This window comes from Rhea pennata, chromosome 1, assembly GCF_028389875.1.
Source record: "Rhea pennata isolate bPtePen1 chromosome 1, bPtePen1.pri, whole genome shotgun sequence".
NCBI lineage: Eukaryota > Metazoa > Chordata > Aves > Rheiformes > Rheidae > Rhea > Rhea pennata.
Genome location: NC_084663.1, coordinates 127,837,282 through 127,860,562, shown reverse-complemented (window position 1 = coordinate 127,860,562; position 23,281 = coordinate 127,837,282). Strand labels below are relative to the sequence as shown.

The window sequence follows — 23,281 nt, the reverse complement described above, 5'->3', positions numbered from 1 at the left end:
TGCTCATTAAATTCTATCATCTTGTCCAAATCTAAAAACAAATGCAAAAATCAAGATTACTTTAAAATCATTGCCCAATTTCTATTCTGACAAAGGAAATCATGAATGTTGCCATTAAAATGCTGACATTCCATATTATTTTACATGATAATGTCACTTATTTGAGAAAGAGGAATGGAGATAGGCCAGAAATATGGGATAAATGGCATCAGTATAATTTTTGTGGCTCACACTACTACTTTAACATTAAAAATTTGACTTTTGAGCCCTTCCTATCTCACTCAGAAAGGAAAACAGTTCCTTCCTCATTATCTGGCCACTACACAATAACTGGAAGGTTCTTCTATCACTGAAAAAAATACACTTTCAGTCAAGTTTCTCCAGTATTTATTACTTTCAGATTTTAAAGTATTTCATACATATCTTAATGAACATTCTCAAAATGAGATTTAATTCAATTTTGAAATCAAATGTAATAAAAATAGATTGTTTTGCTGCAACACAGTAAATTGGAAGTCTCACAGTAGACACTATGGAAATATGCTGAAAACTCTGAAAATAACCCCATGCTTGCTTTCCTGAAGAACCGCAAATTCTTGACAGAGATTTAGTCAGTTAAACGTTTCAAGAAAATTATGTTAATACTTCTCTGATTGTCAAAGATAAGAAGGCAAGACAGGAAAGAGGAGCTGTCAAACTGCTTCACATTTGCCTACTACTGCATTCGTAAATATTCCTCAGCAGGACGTGGTACTATCGGTTTGATTAGTTGGACCTGGAATCTCATCCTGCACAGCACTTTCTTCCCTCCACATTTTACTCATCACCCTTGTGCAAATAAACCTGTTTCCTTCTGAATGCCTGGCTCTCCTTAACCTAAAAGAGTCCTCCGAATTGTTATACACATGGAAATTTCCGTGAGAGTCAAGGATTTTCGCAAAGACTTTGAGAACAACGGCAGGTAGATACATAAAACCAGTCTGTTGAGTTATTCCTCCTGTTGAGCAGAAGAGAAGGGAAGATGCCCCTATCGACATTATTAATAAGACTTACCCTAGTAAGGGTGCAGGCAACAACACTCGAGGCAAGGAAGGTACTTGCTGACAGCTTGTTAACAAGACTTTCTGTTCGTTTGCGTCTGCTCACAGTTCGGGGCAACACTTAACGTTCTTCTATTTGGTGACTAGGTTGTTGAAGGTTAGAGAAGCTAAAATTATAAAGCTGTAGCCCTTTAGCTAAGATCACCTCCATTACCTTAGCCTCCAAACTGTTTAAGCAATAGCAGAGAAGACCACAAAATATTTAGGGTTTGATTTTTCCTTGGCACTAAAAATTGCAAGAATTTTTCGTCTCTGTCCTGACTGACTACCTCTACTGATTAACTCAGTCCTAAATAACAACCAACAGAAGTTTAAAAAAATCACATAAAATAAAGAGTCAAACACCAGCTCTCCCATCAAGCCGTACCAAATCCCTCCCCAGGCTATGATTCCCCAGGTACAATCTTTGGCCAGGTGATGATATACCTGAAACCTTCCACTTTTAGCACTGATTAGTACATCAGTCCTTAGCAGCCCTGGCTGTACTACAGAAGTCATGGCACTTTCACTCAAGAACATAACCAGAAAGGAAGATCATCTTCCTGTAGCCTGGTATATTTTGAGGAGAGCACTGTAACAACTAAAGCATGCAGTTTAGATCTTGTCCTTCATCGCCTGATCCATATGTTTCCAGTATATATAACCTGAGAAATGATATATAACTCTATTTCCTCAATCGTTCAGACATTTCTAGGGCATGTTACTTTTAGTTCTTAAAGGAATCTCTCTGTTGTGTTCTAATATAACATTTTATTCCTTCTTAAATGTCCTATAACTTTCTTATAAATCCTGTAGCTGTCAAGTTATGCCAAGAAAGTGTTTTCATATAAGGTAGTCTTTACAGTAACAAACTATACCTTACAAAGCTATAGTTTTTCTTGACATTTAAGTTTCTTTAACAATAAATAATTTCTCCCTTTCTCTGTATTGCACATGAAGAAAATTAATCTCTTAAAGTTTCAGCTATAAAGATGATCATCAGGATGATTAATAAACATTGCAGCTTTATGTCGTAGGAAAGCTATCATGCAGGTTTTGAGAAGGCGTTGAAATTCGTGTAACCCAGACAATACTGGGGTGTATTCAACAGTTCATCTATGAAAGATCGACAAGATAAGTGGGCAAAAAACTATACAAATACAGCGCTCTCTTTCTTTTTTTCTCTTACCATCTTGGCAACTAGGAGTATGACTCCTGGTTGACAAATTCCAGATTATGACTGTGTGACTTTGTTTTTTCCAAGTGGTAAGTTCTTTATTCAATAGTTCTGAGAGAAAACCACATGGATGGCAGCACAATACTGATAGCTGCTTTATTAAGATGTTGAGAATAATAGTATGGCTGTAATTCACTATGGAGTTTCCATACATTTTGTTGTGAAAGTGTTAATGAGTTATCATTTTGCCATAAAGCTGTTAAAATCAGCAAACTATCCAATAAAGGCCTTTTTATGGAGTTACACAGAGACACTCTCAGATTCTTTTCAAAAAACTTCAAGCACAGGTCTCTTAACAACCAGTTATAGCATATGACTTTTCTCTTAAAAAAAGCAGAAGAAAACAAAAAAACCTTTTGGAAGACTTCCTTTATAAATTATTCATACATTTGTGGGTTTGTTTGAGAAAACTGTCAAAACAAATTTCAAAGGGAATTATTTAGTCCCAATAGTTTAATTCTTGATCAAAATATTCTTCCTTGAAATGCTATTTATTGCTATTATCTATGTACTTAATGTAATAGAACTTAATTAACCTCTTAAATGATATTTTGAGAGTTCATTGCTGAAGAAAGATGAGTGTCACTGTGATTTTTTATAATCTTGAAAAGGAGAGTCTTTAGCCAGTGAGAGATTATTTCTTCATACAGTTTGATAAATATTCATTTTTGTACCTACTCTCTATCACTTGTACAGCCAGCAATCACATTACAAAATTGGGATGTAAATTACTCACAAAGTTAAACCTCAAGAAAGGTTATTCACAATTATCTTTCGCATGCATGTGAAAACAGCAGCAGGAAGGCCTGCTATCTAAAGTTTCTAACATCTCCAGGATTTAGCAAGATCTGAAGTATCTTTCACAATTACTTTGGTATTTCTGATTCTAATGCTGTGAATTTGTTTTTGCTACCTCTTGGTATGTTTATATTTTGACTTATTACTGTCTGTATATATGTCTTTTAGAGTCCCCTACACTGCAGAGGCACTAGTCCCATCACAACTTCTGGTAGTTTCAAAGAGAAACTCATATTGCATAGACTTGGCTTGAATCTGTGACATGGCATCTTCCATGGGTATTGAAGCTCTAAGCCCTTCCCAAGTCCTAGACATGCCACTGAAGAAACACCTGAATGACTCTGTCTAAATATACCAGCTAACAACTGTAGTGAATAGAAGCAGCCAATGTGTGACTAAGTAGTTACAAACCACCCTTCCTCATGTATTTGTAACACATTATTTACTTCTCATTCTCATTCGTAATAGAAAGTTCAACGTAGACTATGGATAATTTCACAGTACAACCCCAGGTAGTGGCAGGGAGAACAAGTGGATCTTGTCTATACAGACATTTAACAGCCCTAATTCAAACCAAACAGAACAGTCTTCATTTTCATAATACTACATATAGGGGGAGAAAACATACATTTGAAAATATAAAAATTATTATTGCTCTTTTAAAGAAATACTTTGCATGACAATATTCCACATGTGGCATATATTAGGAAAAACCCCTACAAGTGTAACCTTGTAAACTCCTCTAGAGATGCAGACTTTTTACTAAAAATATCAATATCTCTTTAAAATTCCTACCCTTTGAATAGTGTTTAGCACCTTCAACTATGCTTACGTAAATTAACTCACCATGGAAAAATTTCATGAATCTAGTATGCTGCCTTGGAAGACTAGAACAAAAATTATTCTGATAATACTTTATCTCAACGCACTGCAGAAAATCATACCTTGCATATTTCCAACAATAAATACTTTGCTTACTCTAAAATTATTTCATTAACAATAGGACAACTTTGGGAGATGCTGTAGAACAGTAAGACATGTTCCCGAAAGAGTATAAAAAGACATGCTAACAATCTCCGTCTGCTTCATTGTACGTGGAAGTTCTTCAATCAAGGATATTGACACTTTGAACATAGAAAAATAATTGCTCTAGCAGGGCAAAAATGTAAATTCAAAACAAATTGATGAGTTTGGGAGTTCTTATAAATAAACTCTAAATAAGCCATCATGTAAAATACATTTATCACACTACTAGCCTCAGATGCAAAGCTGTAATGTAGTTTGGTCGTCCCCTATTCTTTCATGATTTACAGTCTGGTAATTTTCTTTCCTTTTTTCTGCTGTATGACAAAGAAGCATTTAATCTATTTTACAAGGCAATTTCACTTGAGGTGAAGTACAGTTTTCCACCAGAAGGAAATTTAGTCATGCATACAATTCATATTAAGGCTTATGGGAATTATTCTTACATTTCATGTAAAACTTACAATCTTCAGAAGACTTGTCTCATGGAATAAAAATTAAAACACATACTAGAAAACACGGACATAAGAAATACATATATTGGCTTTGAAAAGAGCTCTAAAGTAAAGGTACAAACTTCATCTGAATTCAACTGAGCATTTGATTCTAAAATTAATCTGCATGTCAGACAGGAACTAGTTCTTGTGTAATATGCAAGTACTATCCATTTCTTCTCAAACCTCAAATAAAACAAATACAGCTTCTCTCTCTCAGTAACATTATATTTCAAGGTCATAAAGAGAGTAACACCTAAGTAATGTTATTTTATATAGCATCTAGTCTATAGTATTGTAGCTACTATCAACAGCACAGCCCAAATATGTAATATAATTTTGAAATATCATGGAAAGTATTCACCTGATGGCAAAAAACTGAAATAGGTCATGAATATTTTCCCCAAATTATGGGAAAAGAGAAGTTTAGCCCATATCTATACCTAATGGATGAAATTCAGCCATTGCAGAGAACAATCCCTAACCTCCAGACCAAGATGTACAGAACACTCTGCATCCACACTGGTCATGGTTAGCTCCACCTGAAGTAGACTGGCTGTGTCTGCATGCTTAGCAAGTGGCCTCTAGACTCCAGCTTTAGGCACCTCGAGGACCCTAAGAAATTAATTTTGTGTGTTCTTTAATCTTTAGCATTCAAAATAATAAACACAGAGCTGTAACCATCCACCACAGAGAGTTGTTTTAATATCATGACCTTGAGAGCACGTTTCATGTTACAGTGAAGGGCATAAGGACATAAAAGCATCCAAGGGTGACACTACTACTTCTGCAGCACTGGAGAATTTTGTAGAACAGAGAGAACAAGATTTGATCTACTCATCTTTTCATCTCAGGCACAGACAATTGGTTTATTCCAAAAAGAGAAGCCAGGAGGGAAGAATTAACCTAGACAGGCATTATCAGAATACCAGGACTTGTGAGTGAACTGGGGGAAAAAGAAAGAAGAGGCTGTGGCTGTCACTACCGAAGATGGAACTGAAAGCCTCTTACAACTTCATGCTATACTCTAAAAATTCTCTTTTTCATTTTAAGAATAAATGTATTTTTTTTACCTACACTGAGCACATTCTGAATTCTCTGCACTGTGTTTTTAACTATAAAGACAATCAATATGAAATTAAGTCAAAAAAAAAAAAGAAATAGATAACCACTTTCACTTGTCTTTATATGTAATTTGGGAAATCTGTATGAGAACTGTCTCCTTCTCATGGCAAATACATCAAGTGTCTGAAAAATGCTATGCTTATCAGGTACAATATCTTTCATATTTCCTGAACATCATATGATAGTAGAATCACCACTCACTGCGGTCAGTAATTATTGTTCTGGCCTCTTGATTGCTGGTCTTGTTTTTTAAATTTTGTGCTGCAGTTATGAGTTCATCCAGCTGGGGACGTCTTTGCTCCAGATCCTGTAGTATTGCCTGGTTACATAAAAATACAAAAAAAACAAAAACAAAAACAAAAAAACACCATGTAGAGCTGTTGAGAAGACCACGTATAGGGAATTTTATTTTTGTAAATTTGATTTAAATGGAAAGATTCTTTGCTGCCTCAAATAATATGAAGAATTTGGCTTAAACTTTCAAAATACTGTCATTAGTCTTTATATAAAAATCAAGCATAACTTGAAATAATCACTTAAAAATAACGTAGAAAGCTAAATGTAAAATAAAAATCATTTTTCATTTTTTAACAAACCAAATTATGTAAGAGTAAACTACTTCCCCCTATAAAACTATAGAAGGGACACTATTCTCTTATATTCTCTTAGATTTTACAGTATATCTTTTTAAAGATACAGGAGTTCACATTCTTACCACATTACAAAAGACTTTTCTAACAACTCATGAAGTCTAACCAGTAATTCTTATTTCTTAATGTTTCAAGACTTTTTAGTTACTCTGTTCTGGTTTAAAGCCAACATAAGACCAGATAGATTAGCTATAAAGAAGCATCCAAACATATATTTAAAAGACATGCATCAAATCTAGCAACTTTAAGTCTCTGTCCTTCAGTTTCCAGAAAAAATGCTAATTCATTTTTCGTGACTTAGAAGTTGGATATATATTAAATTAAATATATATAAATAATATATAAATAAACTAGAAAGTGATCTTTTCCTGCCCACAACTTTGAGTTACCAGAACAGAACAGTAGGTAGTCAGATAGCTAGTAGTTATAGTATAGTAGCTATACAAGCTGACAAGAAAGATCAATGGAGAGTACTTCTTTTCATGGTCCTCATGTGGACAATGGTCAGAAAATCTGTAAGTATACTCACTTGTTTATAGACTATACATCTGAATTGTCTTATTGGTCTATAAGGCTTTTTTTTTCCTTAAAATGCTTTCATTCTAAATAATCATACTTTATTTTAAAAAGCTATTATTCACTAACTACTCTGCATCAAAGAGACCTGTAGAATTTGATCTTAAACTGGCCATCTAATCTGGCATTAAAGAGGTACGTAATTTCACCAAATTGAAGGTAAGAAGTAAAGGCCTAACATTGTGTTCTGCTGAATAAGACTATCAAAAGAACATGACCACTTCTAGAAACTACAGCACACTAATCAAAAGCAAACTCCTTCGAATTTCATGTCTATTCAGTTAGAACTCTTCAGAAAGAAAGGTAATTCCCAAGACACACATAGCTGTACCATGTAAAATTCTTGCCTTTAACTTCTGTATCAGTTCTTTGAAAGTCTATTATAACTGGCTTTCTAAACTCGTACCCAAAAGTCTGGATGGTGTTCTTACTTATACAATAACTGAATTGCATACAAACACATTCAGTTAAATCACCAGCTTTCATGATTAATGGAAAAACAAATTTCTCATTAGAAGTCTCTGCTTAGTGAAAGCACTCAATAAAAAGGCATAAATCTACTGATGCAGTTACTGCTTTTAGATACCCATGTGATTCAGTGGAACTCCATTTTCTGGAAAGACAAGTAACCTGTGACATGACTTTTAAAACAGAAGAATCAGCCTTTTCCCATTGCTGCCTAATAACATTTGTATTATACGTATTACCAAACTGGACTATCCAGAAGGAACACAAAAACACAAATATGCTTGGTACCACTTGTGTGGTACTTCGGCCTCCAAAGTAATATCTCCTCTCTCTGCTTCCCTTTCTCTCTCTGTCCCACTCCTTCCTCTATCTAGAAACTGTTTGGAAGAGGAAAAGCAAATGAAATGATCTTAAGGTCTTATGCCAGTAGTGACTCCCAAACTGTTCCCTAATGTTCCATGAGTACATATACTGTATACTGAAAGTAAAATCACAAAATCATAGAAAGCAGATGTGATAATCACTACACTAGTTCTTTGTTTCAGCTTGAACCTTCAACCAGAGAACAGATACTATGTTTGCACTATGGAAGAAAGCTTCTGCTACATGAAAAGAAACAAAGCAATTGGTAAGGACTATTCAGTAAGGACTCGCTCTGAGTACAAAAATGACTGAATGGAACTGATGTATACTTAAACACTGTATGGAATGATTTAAGCCCAAGGCCCACCTGTATTTCTCAAATTGGACACTTAGGAAAAAGAAAAAAGGCAACACCTCTTTAAAGCGACGTTTGCTAGCTCTACTGTTTTCTCAGGGAGATGACAATCTTGTCCAAAGTGGACTGTGAAGATGCTCTTCCCTCTGACATTTAAAGTGAATAAAATTACCTGTTGCTGGATGTAATCAAGTATATTTTTGAAAGGTCTAAAAGGACACCTGACGTCCTTATAGCACTATATATTCCTTTCTCTGATTCAGTAGAAACAGTCCGTCTAAAACCTTACTCAGTTAACTCCTGGAACAATTTAAAGGACTTAGCAAAAATACACTCCACATGGAACCTAAGTTTCACATGGAAACCTTCATGGAAGTCTCAGTAGAAACAGCTGCTAGAATACACCATTCCTGAGTCCTGCTGTGATCCTGTATCATGAAAGTAAAGAGTAAACAGTTAAGCTCTACTTATCTTGGGGTATTATCATATTCAGAAAAATATTCTATGACTGGATAAAATAATCATGACTTTGTGTGTAATGAAAATACAAATAATTAAATAATTATATTAGGAATGTTTTAAGGAATACAGATTTAAAAACCACAAAATAATAGTTTAGGGCAAAATACTTAGACAGTTTTAGAGTACTAGAAATCACTTGTACTACAGAAAATGAAATCAGAGGCAATACGTATGTTGAGATACTTGTAAAAGCTTTTACAAATCCAGTCAAATATTCAACATTATAAAAGTGGATCCTTAAGTGGAAACTCAATGAAAACTATTAGAAGATGTTGTTACAATGGCCAAGGGAAGAAAAACTCATTAATAGTGGCACCCTGGTGGAGGCACAGCAGATGCAACAGACCAGATGCCTCTGACTCAGAATGCCAGCACACTAAAACAAATCTTCTGTGTTATTTAAAAATGGATAATACAAAAATAAAACTTCTTATGAAAGGATGTTCAAAAGAAGTTATACAGAAATCTATCTAGTCCACCTCAGCCCACAGAAAACACTGGTATAAAGACTAAAGGAGTCACAGTCACTGAAAGAATTTTTATTTTATATACACTTAATGTTCTTGCCCATATAATATGCTTTTATTTTCACTTACCTAATATTCTGCAAAAGTATAAGAATATATACTGCAAAACATCATAGACCACATTTTAATCAAGAAATAGCTGTTAAATAATAAATGTAGTTGAACATGAGTAGGTCAACAATGAAGAAGTATCACTGTAAACCAAGGTCATAGAAACACATCTTTGAACTCCAAAAGAGCAATTTTTTTTCTTCCATGTACCTACAAATGCCAACATAATAGTACTTGGTGGTACTGTAACAATGGAAAGGTGAGATTCAACTATCAGAACTGACTATATTTTGTTAGAAAGTGGTGTTATTCACTTTCAACAATCTTTCCACATCTGTGGACAGCAACTGCTCAAAAGAATTGCCCAATTTTCAGGTTCCTAACTTTTATGGTTAATTTACACAAAAGGGTGGTTGAGATAAGGAATATACTGCTGAAGTCAGCAACTGAAATAACTTGTTTAAGAATTGCTAAAAAAGAAACTGAAAAGACTGAAACAGGTGAAATGTGACAAATTCTTGGTGGAACTGCAGGGTTTAAGACAATGAATTAAAAGATTTACTAGTTTTATAACATATAGCATGCTACAACTGGCATACTTGTTACTCCAGTCATGTGTGCTGTAGCTTATATAAAATAATCACAGGACCTCTAACATTTCTCCATTCTTTTTTTATAGTTCTACCTTGACTATCTATCTCTACTTGATAGCAAACATCATTAAACTGGAATATCTGAATTCCGTGATGATATCAAATCTTAAGCATTCAACTAATCATTTGCTAGAGCTAATTATGCATGGTGGCTATTTAGTATCAGAAGCAACTATTCTCATAGCACGATCAGGATTTTGCTGCATGTCAAATGTAAACAGCTGATGTGCTGCAACGATTTATACAGCTGTGCCTTGGGTCTGTATGTTTCTTTAGGGAGATTCTGGGCCTGCTTCATACCTGTTTTATAATAACTTAATCTATATAAGATTAAGTTGAAAAAAATGTCTCTGAAAACAATGGAATCAAAATGCTGTAAAAATTGAAAGATTATTGGGTAAAGTAGGTCCCACAACTTCTTTTCAGTATTTATTTGAGTGGTCCTCAGTACTGGTAATGACTATCATACCTTTGCATTTTTCTACCATTTGTATGTTTCCACATATAACTTGCTATATATTTTCTGCTTTTTTTTCTAGGTACCAAAGCTAACAGCTATTGAGCAAAAAGATGATTTTTCAGCAAAAAAGGAAATTTAGAATAGACCTTCCATATTGAGAGTAAATTGGAAGCACCATTTTGCCATAATCAATACGTGCCCAAAGACTGGATCTTCCCAACTATTTCTGATGGTTAGTTTTCCCCTGCCACCAATCCTGTTTAATGAAATTATCAAATTGTCCACAAATGGTCCAGTGGACCACAAGAGCAATTCCTGAGTTGAGTAATTAATATAGGAGTAGGAGCAAGAAGGAAGATACATTTTTCTTCTTATTCACTGCTTCAAACATATGATGATATTCTTAGAAAAATCATAATTCCATTAAACAAATCTTGATGAAATGTTTTGTTCATTTTTTCAAAAATTGTAAGACTCTCAACCTCAAATCTAAACACAATCTGACCAAAGTGGTAATTTCCTCAGCAAACTTTATAGCCATGACAACTTTTACTTAAAAGAACAGTTTCTTAAGACTGTTTCTTAACCTGTTTACAAGCTGAACAGTTCTTTAAATATAATGCGTTATATAAACACCTAGAAAGAGAGCAAAAACTTGGACAAAAGCTTGCTTACAATTTCAGAAAATGTAAATATGTAACACCTACATTTCATCTGCATAATAAAATTGGCTTTGTTAAGTTATTCCACCCAAGCACAACTTAAAATTTGTTTCTTGTTAGTAAGCAGGAACAGAATACAAGAGAAAATGATCATTTACACATTCTCTACATTTAAAGATAAAATTATGAAATAATGAAAGTAAGTGATTTGCTCCTTTTTAAGAGAAATTTTATTCTGGCTATTAAACTGTTTTACGTCTTCCCTCCAAAGAGTACATAATTTCAGGAATATAGGAAGAAACAGAATTACTATTTGGCAGCATTGCTAGCTGATTGGCACCTGTCAGGAAAATCAGAATGTTAAAAGAAAGAACACTGTGGCCTGAGTTATTTATGTAGTTTCAGTTTTTAAAAGGAAACATTTTTATATGCACTTAGGGTCCACTCAAAAATTGCCTAAGTAGCCCTCACTTACCACTGGTTTAGTGAATAAATCAATTGCTTCAGTGATGCTGTGGGAAAGTCAAAAGTGACAGCTTGTCAGGTGCTTCACTAAACTCATGAAAATGAATCATGGAACTTCTTGTATGCTTTCTGTGACAGTCAATCTACAAATTTTATCTGTCTTATTATAAAGGTCTGATGTTCTCTACAACTGACAAAGTCTGGTAAGTACTAGGAAGTTACAACCGTGAAACATGCTGTATTACAACATGCTATTACTGTACCCTAAGCAAACCAAGGAGAACTGGTATTAATTAATTTGGATCTTTAAGCTTTGACCAACAACGTGAGGCGATGGCTGAAGCTGGGAGAAGCTTCCCTTTCTCTCTCCATGCCCTTCTCCCCATTTGTCTACAGAAAAGGACTTTGGCAGCAGATATCACCCAGGAAAACCAGCAGCATTATCTTGTGAACAGACAGGACTTTGCCTCAAACCACTCAAAGGCTCTCATGAAACACATCAAAGCAAGATCCCTAAGGAAAGGGGACTCAAGAAGAGTAGAAGAGAAAAAAAGGCTTAGAAATATGAGCTCATGGGGAAATCAGCTATCTTGCTTGAGAACTACAGGAAGCAGTTGCCCTTCTACTCATCCATAAATGGGGTAGTAAGCAAGAAAAATCACATGCTATATGGGTCAGGAGCACAAGTTTTTTTTAAGGTACAAGGAGTAGTCTTCCTGAGAGGCTCAAAATCAGCTAAGTCCCTTCAAGACTTTTTACAGTCTTCATAGATCATCAGTTTGGGTACTGATCTTGGAGAAAGGTGGCATGGGCATTGTTTGCAAGAGAAAGGCAGTATGACTGAAAGCAAGTACAGCAAAGCAGGATGTGCTCCAGCCTCAGTACTAAAAAGGGTGGAAGCAAACTGAAGTTCACCCAAAGCTGAAAATGATTTTCAGACTTGAAAAAAAAGGCTGCAGAGATCTCAGGATAAGGTGTAGTAAGATCCAGTCAGATTCAGAGAGGGGTCTCCAGTTAGAAAGTGTTAGAGGTAGCTACTCATATGTGAAGTTCAATAATCCTTATTTTGGATACCTGATAAGGACTAATACCACTCTACCCATTTTGCCCATTTAAAGCTTTTCTATCATCCTTCACTTGTTATCAAAGGTAAAAAGAAAGAATAATAAGACACAAGGAGATCAATTTAAATACACCAGTGTAAGATAAAGGAAAGAACCAAAAGAGTTCAACTGAGACAAAACCCTTGCCCTTCTAAACTCGGACTCTCTGAATACACTTCTTTTCAAGAGAATAATATGCAAACAGGGACAAAGAAACTATATGTTTGATGGTGTCTACAACGGTACATTCCTGCTGAGCTAACCTGTAACTCAGTGCCTCTCTTTTATGCTGGTATTCCAGAAAGGACTTATTCAAGCTACAAAAAGGATACAAGTTTTCCACTTGGTCCAAGCAACAGTAACTAGACTAGGAGTTGCTAGAATGCTGGACTAAAAATAAGTATCTGGAAAATTAATTGCCAGAAATACTTAAATTATCAGGTTTTCCTGGATTATTGGAGAGCCAAAATCAATTCAGTCTCTTCAATAACTGTGTAGTTTGGGATGTTTAGCTATTATCTGCTAAAAAGATCCCCAAATAAGATTTTTTTGACAGATTGTATCATTTCTACAATAACACGTAGTAAAATCTTCCAAACTGATGACTGCTGGCAGCTACCTCAGACATCATCTATGGAAAAGCAAGCACTGCATAGAGGGACACCACACAGGATGCTCGCTGTCTATACTGTCTTGCACATACGGTGCAGATACAGTAAGGTGGTCAGCAGCTTATTCATTCTAACTTTGATGTCTTGATGGTTTTGACTGGAGGCAAAACATGACTTTTGACTGGAGAAATTGAAAAGATGATGGTTCAGCATAGTTTGCAAATGAGTCAGTCTCAGACAAAAGAATCATCATCAGAAATAAAGGAATAAAACTAAAGATGTACCTGTAAATAATAGAACAAAAATTAACAATGCTGATGTTTGTCTAGAGGAAAATCAATTCAACTAAAATAACATGGTGATAAATTGCAATGTGTAAGGACTCAAGACTGAAACAAGATTACAGCTTTGGAAGCAAATACGATGAAAAGTGAATTGTGTGTTAAATTACAGCCTTTCCCCCCCATACGATGTGGATGTCTGATACTGCATTAGTTTACAATAAAATATAGGCCTTTATTTCTCTATCACTTGATTATCTAAGCAGTCAGACAAAACTACTGCATGACATCTTATCGCCTTTCAGGTAATCAGCATAAAAAATCTAATGGATGGGACCCAATTTTAGGAGATAGAGAGCTTCCTCAGTTCCTGTGTTAGTCAGCAGAACAGAAGTCTCTCAGTATATAGCTACCATTTGTAAAACAAGTTTTACAAAATTTATTATTCTATTTCTCCTATATAACTTACATTTTCCATAGTAAAGATTTTACCACTGGGTTTACAAATATATATAACCAAGAAAACTGAAGTCAGCTGTCCTGTTTCTCAAAGCTACAGCTCTAGTATTTTCTTTCCTGTTCTTGTTTTTTTTCCCTCTGGTGATAGTGGTTGCATGAACTGCTGTTTGCAACTGAGCCAATGAAAATTGTACTTGTCAATGTGTTTCAGAAGTAAAGTTAAAGGTTCATTACCTTGTCATATATTTAAACATGAGATGTGTTTACCTTGCATAAAACAGTTTTGAGTAGTGCTAGTATTATATTATGAACCTCTGAACAGATGCAAAATAAGCAAGTATTTTTATTTCAAATTAAGAAAATAACAAAGATATTTTTGTGGGAAAGGAAAGTTAACAGTTTGTCTAAAGATACTCCAAAAATTATCCAATTTTACGGGGAAAAGATAAGCCTGAATCAATTTTATGCTCTGAAAAAAACACAGAATGCCTTCTTCAGTTTCTGCTAAAGCCTCTGGAAATCTTTGATTAGTTTTACTGTGAGTTTACTCCAGTAATAGCGAATGATTAACAATTAAGAAGAATGAAATGATTTGACACAGCTCCACTTGCTGGTGAAGCTTTTCTTTAGTCTCTTGCAATACTGGGTATTTTTCTCAAGAATAAGCTAAAATAAAGGAAGGGAATTTTGTTTGGCTTGTTTGGGTTTTGCTTTTGAAAAAGAAAATAAAAGCTATTACATCAATTCCTTCTTACAATGAACTTATTATTTAGCTGTGTTTTTCTTCCTTTTTTACCTATGTCTGGAAAGAAACTTTGAAATAACTCTGGAATAATTTTATATGAGATCTGATCAATTTTAAATCCTTATCTTTATACATATCTCACTGTCATTCTGAAAGATGAGAATCACAGGAAGTAACAAGCCCAGTTTGGGTAGGCAAATCCTTCTGACATGTTCAGTATGTTACTCCTTGCCTCATGCTTCTGTCTTTCATTCCTTTTTTTTTTTTTTTTTTTTTTTTTTTTTTTTTACTTCTAGCCTGTATTATTCCCCCCTTATATTGTGTATCATTTTAAGTAATATTTCAGTAGCTTTGTATTTAATTAAGGTTAAACAGTAACATAAAAATAAAGCTAGAAACTGACGAAAAAATCTGATGACCTTATTTCATTAAAAGTGCAGAAACGACAGAAATGTATATATTGCAGATACTGCAAGTCCAAGAAAAATATTATTTAATTTAAGAGATTATGAAGACAAAAAAGTGGTGTACTATAAAAAAGATTTATTAAAAGCCTGGATCGGGCAAGTTTTGCCTTTATTACTAATTTCAAAGAAGAGATCTCAAGTTTTAATTTCCAACATGAGTAACTAAATTATTAATAACCAAGTTGTCTTGGTAGTGTCACACAGAGACCCCAGTCTTCTAAAAATATAATATTTAACACTCAAAAGCTGCAGCTTGCACTTTGTGGTGTAGGGAGCTCAGGGATAATTCAAGAAATGGATTTAGGTGCTGCACACTGAGTAACTGAAGTAGGAACTGCGGCTGAGTTAGGTGAGTTAGAGGTTCATGTTATCCCATGAAAAGCGGGTAGAGAGCAGATGCCTCAGAAGGAAACACAGACATGAGAAGGCTGTGTGGAAAGATTCCTAGACACTGAGTGACTAAAAAAAAACCAAACCAAACCAAAAAACAGAAAAGAAAACCAGAACCACTCGTGAAACCAGAATTCTCTCATCTCATCTCAAGTGAGGGGTTGTCTTGATCACAACGCTCAAGCCCTTGCCTTCTCTTTCCTGCCCTGGGATTCCTCAGTCTTTCCTGATCAACGGTGCAGATTCAGCTGAAGAGGTGCAGACTAACACTGATCAGAGCAGCTTGATATAAGAGATGCTTCAGAAGGGATGCTTCCTTCATTCCCCCTGACTACCCTGAATTCACGGGTGAACCCTAGGTTGATGGAGAACACCTAGCACATTAAAGCATGTATTCATAGAAGGCAGGTGAAGGAAGGCATCCTGTGAGGATCAGCATCCGAATCTCAGGGTGGAATGGGAGCTTTTACAGTTCTGAGAAGCTTTGAAGTGCAGGCAAAAGCTGAACCAAGGGAGCACAGAGAACTGCACTGATGAAAAGCAGAGTGCCAGGAGAGCTGACCAGGGGTGTCAAAGCTGGAATTTGGGGTAAAAGGGGCCTATTGTGTGCAATTATGCCTCATTATAGACTTTCCTGGCATTTTATGGCACCATCCCTTGGTCAACACTGCTTACTGCAAAGAGTAAATATGCTTATGTTAAGAGACACAAAAGACAAGAGTTTTCTGATAATATAGCAATTATTAATTATAGCGACAAAAATGTTGAAAAGATCTATTGGCCGGAAGTTGAAGACAGCAAGGTTCAACCAGAAAAGATGTAAATTTTTACTTAAATCTACTTAAAAATAAAGTACTTTAATTTACTTAAAAATCAGAGTAGATCACTAAAGAACATAAGAGATTCATAATTAATTTAATTGTATAAATCAAGGTCATGCACCTTCCTAGAAGGGGATAGTCAACCACAGTTCTGAAGAGCAGGAATAAGAATCTCTATTTGAAATTCCATGGAGTACAGTTTTATGGATGGCATATGATCATATCATTCCTTTCTGACCTTGAAATCCACAAATCTATGAGAAATTAAAAATACATTCTGGACTGAGTTTTAACTCGTATCTATAATACCAATTTATCTGAGACAGATTTTCATCAGCTGCTTCCTCAGATGACTGTCTGTCCCACTCACTTCCCTTTCCCTCATACATATATAATGGAATTTAAATATACTTAATCAATCTCTGACTGAGAGCAGTGTTTAAGCATAAACTTAAGCATAAAACTGAAGCCATTTCTTGTTCAGACAAGAGGAATTCTTCCTACAAGCACTTAATGTATTTCATCTGTTACCATCGCTTGAGGCAGAAGGTGTAGGCATTGATTAGTAGCTTGCAGAGGAGCCACACGTTTCTACTTAGTCAAAAAAAAAAAAAGAAATTTTCTTTTTCAGAAACTACAGTTTTGTTATCTGGATGACAGCTTCAGAAATACATCTGATACAAACAGAAAACAAACAAACAAAAATAGTAGTTGAACATAAAGACAGTACTATAACAAAAGTCGGGGCTAATAATTTGTTTTATATATATACAGACAGATATGTATATATATACTCCCGTAAACACATATGTATATGAGTATATATAACTATATATAAATACAGATTTTGCAGTAGACCTTCAAAATAATCTAAGATGGAACACAAAGAAAACAAATTTCAAAATCAATGGCCTTCACCTGAATTCTACTCTGTAACTGAAGAGCAACTGAAGCTGAGGGAAAATGAGTTTGAGTATCCAAGTCTGGTTAAAACAGGAGAAAAGGATGATTTTCTGTGATACAATTACAGTATGAATATAACATTTGTTCCCTTCAAAATGTCAAAATGAAAATAAACTTCACTCTTAAATGTAAAAATGAAAACATCCTACTTTATATTACCTTTGTATATCAATTTTGAAATACTGACATTTTTCCACAAAAAAGATTTTCCAAGAATTGCAAAAGATTATTTTGTCACAACACTTCATTTGCTTTAGAGAAACAGAGTTTGATTTTCAGACAAGGTCAACTTGTTGCTAAGACACACAAACGAAAACAGGTCTGAGACTGTCTCTTCCAGTATGTTTTTATTTACATTTAGTTTGTTTTATGTTTTGTCAAACATCATAAACATTTTATAGACAAAGTGCTCTCACAGTTTCAGCAAGAATTTTCTCTTTACTGGTCTCCAGGTTGCAGCTGGACTGTTCTCACATACATGCTCCTCCCAGAACTAAAAAATATGGGTTTTAGCTGTATCTCAAAGCACAGTATACATTGTTCTGCATCAAAAATTCTAACCATATTCAGAAATTCACTACATTCAATACTGTAATCATGTCAGCCAGGGCTGAAAAATAACTGTGAAGATAGGATGATGCACATCCTCCAATTCTATAATGCTGGTTTTCAGTGTGACAGGCAATTCTTTTGAGCTCACCCTAGCTCCTAAACCCAAGGACTTACAGCACTGGCTGCTAGTAATTCCTTAATTTAAAATATTTGTCTTTACCATTTAATCCAGCTTAACTGAGAGCTTTTCATTGACTGTTAACTCTTTTTTCATGCTGGTAAGGTGTTTCTGTATCTTACCAGTGTTGACAGAAGATTTGTTGTGAAGTACTACATAGAGAGGTTTTTAAACCTCCGGAACGACAATCTGCAAGTTTAACGCATCTGAAAATTTTGCCTTACCTGATATGTGATACTTTTGCATTGTACTTACTAAAGTGGTACTAAGGAGAAAATGTCCTACCATACAGAAAAATGTCCAGCCATACAGAAGATAAGCTGAGGCCTGATGCAGTCAATTTTCTGGGGATGCGGGGAGAACTCAAATGAACCAGGAGGCTGTTAAGATGCATCTGGTCTCCGGCTTGCTCTCTCCCTCTCCCCCTCCCCATGTTACCACAACGAAGTCAGTGCAACTGAAAGGCCATATTGGGAGGTGGAAACAACAGCTTCCAAATGTGCTATGTTTTTAAAATTAATGATTTGTGTCTCCCTATGGAAATGGCTAGTATTGCTAGATTGTGACAGGCAGTTCTTCAAGAGCCAAATCCTGGCAGGGCTCCAGGCTGGGGTCACTGCCTACTTGCAAACACCAGCCTGCAAAAGCGGGAGGTATCCTACAGCCTCCACTGCTGAAAAACACACCTATCTTGGCAATTTTTTCTTATTCAACTTTCTAAATGTTCTCCTTCTCCTCTCTTGAAAATTATCACATACAAATACACACTGCTTTCCAGTGGCTTTTTTTCAGTGGGTGTGTGAGTGGGGAAAGGAAAAGGTTTATTGTTCTGGAGAGCTAGACTTGTCTGTTATTAATTATTAACGAAAGAAACCAGAGTTTAAGAAGCTAGTATTTCTGTTGTTTCTACTTTATCCCTCCAGAGTACCCTTCTAACTGCCTTCGTTCCCAACGTCAGGAAATGGGAAGACATAAATTGTAGCCATTGTCCAAGGGATTTGAAGACCTCTCTAAAAATGTTGCCTAAGGATCATAAAAATAGGAATAAATGACAGTGAGAAAGAAAATAAAGGGAAATAAGAAATAAAAGAGAAATACTACACATAAGACAGAACAGATGCCATTATCTCATCCCTGATGAACCAGCTAAAAGCAACATCAGTTTATTTATCCAAGGCAGCATAATATATTCTGTTTTTAAAAAAAGAAACAACAAAACAAACAAACAAAAAAGCACTTTGCAGTATTGACAAGCTTAAGACTATGCCTTGGCATCTCAGTCCAGCTACTCTGGATCTGCTACTTTCTCCACAAGCATAGCAAGGGCTGCGGAGGTGCCACCTGCCGATGACTCTTAGTCTATGACGCATCTCTGATGCCAGCAGGTCAACTGAATTCCCCAGACCACACTTTGCTTTCAGTGTGTGCCTGACACTGGGAAGTTCACAGGGCCCCTGTGCCAACAAAATGCAGTGGAAGACAGCACATGCCATAGAAACTGGCTCAGCTGCTTTTCTGAGGTGGGGACTTGAGGTGGGGACCTACAAGCTTGTATACTTGTAGGTATACAGCTACCTAAAGTTACACGTTTGCCATTTAGAAATTTGAATCAATGTAGCCCAAAGAAATTCAATGCTAACAACATCAGTGTAGGGCTTCTTTAAAATTGTTATTGTTAGAAATTAAATTTTAGAGAAGATGCATGATAAGATTTTGGGTTTTTTCTTAACAGATTCCTGACAGAGGGATAACTGCTGTGTTTTTGGGGTGGGTGTTGTTCTAGCCTGTATTCCAGATGTAGAGTAGTCTCTACATCAGGCTGTTTTAGCATCTTTGAGCCTGACTGTATATTTAAAAAAAGAGAGAGAGAGAGAGAGAAACATGGTTCCAAAAAACTGCAAAGACCTCAATCATAGTTTGTAAAATTTTAGATTCTTTTTAAACTTTAATTACTCACTGCTGCAGATGTGCAGGCTTTAAGAGATAACAAATAATTAAAACTGATTCACAGTGTATGCCAAAGTAGCTCTCTTGAGGGATGATGGTTTATTGTTTTCTAACGTCACTGTAGATCAAAGGAAAATGTTTCAAATTTTGTCTTTCACAGCATAACAGACATTAGATATGGAAATCAGATCCTTCAAGTTACTCTCTTGCCCATGGATGACTGTTCCCTACCATACACAACTGAAGTCACATTAAGAGATACATTAAGGGAGATTTTTCTACACATACTCACAACTGCACAGAATTTCTGGCTGAAGGGAACATTTATTGAATTAATTCCAAACTGAAGCTCTAGCCACAAATTAACAATCACTCAGACTCTAAATAGTAACAAAGCGTGATCATACTCATTACTTACGCTGGACAAAAAAGATACATATACATACATACATATATATGTAATATTTATCAGCTCCTGCCACAATAGCATTAACCTAAGAACCTTAATGGTGCCCCGACTCTAGCTTTCCACTGCAAGTTGGACATAAAATCCCTGGAACGTGGAGAAAAATCTGGAGAGGTTTCAGATATTTTTGTTTATAAACAAATGTTTATAAGCAGTCTCAAACTGAAGAATGCAATCTGTAGAGTGCCTGTGTTATTTAGCTGATGCTGTTCTTAAAATTTCTATTCTTAGCTAGCATGGAAATCTGTGCTTTTATTATCTGAGATAACAAACCACAAAGATACAAACCTCTAAGGAAGCAAATCAGCAGCTCTGAGGCATTTCTTCAAATAGACTATAAAGTGTTGTATTTTATAACACCAGTTTAAACCAGTTTATCTAAGGTTACCTAGGATTTTAGGCTATATCCCACCAGTGATAACAGAAGTGATGATGGCTTTACACAAAGGATTTAACTAATAAGAAAAAATAATAAAATAAGCTGAAAAGCAGTCTTGCAAGAAAATTTCTGAGGTAAACTCCTTAACTATCAAATATGCTGAGATGCATCTAAATCTATGGAAAGCATCGTCACCAGTCTCACTCACATTTTACATTCCCACATGACTGTCCTTGACATACCTCACCATTGAATTTGGGCTCATGTTTTGGAAAGAAGAGCATGAAGCACAAGAGCTAATTTCCAAATGCTGCTTTGCTGATGGGATTTGATGCCCTCAAAGTTTGGTGGTTTAGGAGCTAGACCAATACAACGTATTTACTACACATGGTACTCCAGTAATGGAGGAACTACGAAGCCGGTAGAGGAGCACAAAGCAAGCACTAGCCACACGGAGTCATCTTGGACACAGTAACTCCTGACCAGCTGGATCCACACGCCCTCCTACAGAACCCCTTTGATGCATCTGTACCACGCTGAGCAGTGCCCTTGTGCGAGAAGGCTTCCCGGTTGTGGCTAAGCACAGCCCAAACGCACGCAGGCAGAGTGGGCCTGACACTGACAACCAGGGAACACAGCTTTATGGTTGCAAATACTTTGGGAAGGAAGGCCAGAAACCATGGGCAAGTTAGGGGGTACAGGAAAAAGCAATGTCAGCTAAGGATGGAGAAATAGGAATGAGAGTGAACAGCAGGGTAGGGGCATGAGAGTGAGGGGGTACAGTTATAGAAAGAGCAATGATATGCAAGTGAGTAGTTAACTGGTATTTGAGCTGTGCATGCCAGAAGGGCAGTCAATTCTCAGTTACATACGGATGATTTAACCTGAATCCTGGATTAACTCTGCCATGGGGCAGGGACACTAAAGCTGATTCAATGAAGAGATAACTTAGACCAGACAGATGTAGTACTGCACGTAGAGCACCCTGCGAACACAGACAGTTATGTAATTTTGGAGGCCAGCTCAGCAGTACGGCTCCTTTCAGGAACCGTCTGAGTTAATAAGATTCGACAACTCTCCACTGACCAAATGCAGAACCACGTAACTGTCCCTACATCTGCTCCCCAGCTCTCAGTCATTTCAAACAGCTGCGATGAGCCTACCTGTAATCAAAGCACCTCCTCAATACTGCAGTACTGCTACCTTGCATGCATGTGTGTGTGTAAGAGTTAGAGAAAGGAAACATCAATGGAAAATCTTCATTTTTGAATATTTCTTTTTTTTTTTTTTTTAAGTCATGACAACTACAGATCGACATCATGGACTGCTTTGATGATACCCATACTAATTTCTTCATAATTTAATCTTAGATATATTTCCTACTATCCCTTATTGAAAGAGTATTTTCAAATATTTGTTAACTGTTTCAACCGCAGAGTCATTGGTTAGCCAAGCTATTGCTTTGAATTTGCTGTCACCAATCCTTTTGTTACCTGATAATTTTTTGTCGTTTGTCACTGAAACCTCTACCAAAAATCCCCAATCTGTAACTATTTATAGAATATGAAACAGTAAACATACTAAGATAACGAATAAAACCCATTCAGAGAGAGCCTAATTAGCTTTTTCTGCTATTATCCACTGTGTCTGTCACCCTTCCATTGGTAAAAACAGTTTCAAACCTATTGCCCATTTTTTCTGCAACATCATATAAGATGGCGATTATTTGCACAGATACTGTAAAGCTTATAAACTTTTTATGTCCCTTGGCATTTTTCCTAAATAGAATGAAACAGTCATTTTAACATTTGAACTAACAGTCTGAAAAAGAGTTTGTTCTAGCACTAATCCTTATACTAACACTTCCAAGGTTGAAAGCGTTTCTTTGTGTGAAAGCCAATAAACAAATAACGCTAATTTTGGTATTGAGATGATACAGTTCTTATCTAGCTCAATATGATTTGTGAATGAATTTCAGCTATAAGAATCCGCTTGAGCAATCTCATGGTCATTAGTAGCAATCTTTGAGAACCTGTAATGGACAAATGTAGTTCCCCTGTAAAGGAGAAATGAAGAACTACCCAGGAAGTTTTAGATAAATTACTCCGAGCTCAATTCTTCAACATATAATCAAATAAATTGTAAGCACAGGTATAATAGGTATCAGCCAACAGCTTCTCAAGGGTAAGCAAAAACCAATCAACTATTTTTCCTTTTCCCTGGAGCTATAAGCAAGTGCAAAGCATTAAAAATAACTAGCTGAATAAACTAGATAAACATAGGAACAGGGTGAAAACAACAGGACAGATGGTCAAAAGTCTAAGAACAAGGAAAGGAAAAAAAACTAGTATTTCTTTAGTCAGCAAAAGTTTAGGCTGAACTTAATATCAATCTTCAAACACAGAAGATTT

The 23,281-nt window shown here is 35.7% G+C and overlaps 1 protein-coding gene across 10 annotated transcripts in view; it reads right to left on the bottom strand.

The window, feature by feature from the left end:
- DMD (dystrophin) overlaps positions 1-23,281 on the bottom strand; it is a 1,316,389-nt gene that overhangs the window by 321,282 nt on the left and 971,826 nt on the right. For all 10 annotated transcript variants that reach the window (XM_062600033.1, XM_062599961.1, XM_062599984.1 and 7 more), the window contains one exon: positions 5,958-6,075. In XM_062600033.1, the coding sequence (XP_062456017.1) occupies positions 5,958-6,075 (118 nt within the window). The remainder of the gene's footprint in view (positions 1-5,957; positions 6,076-23,281) is intronic.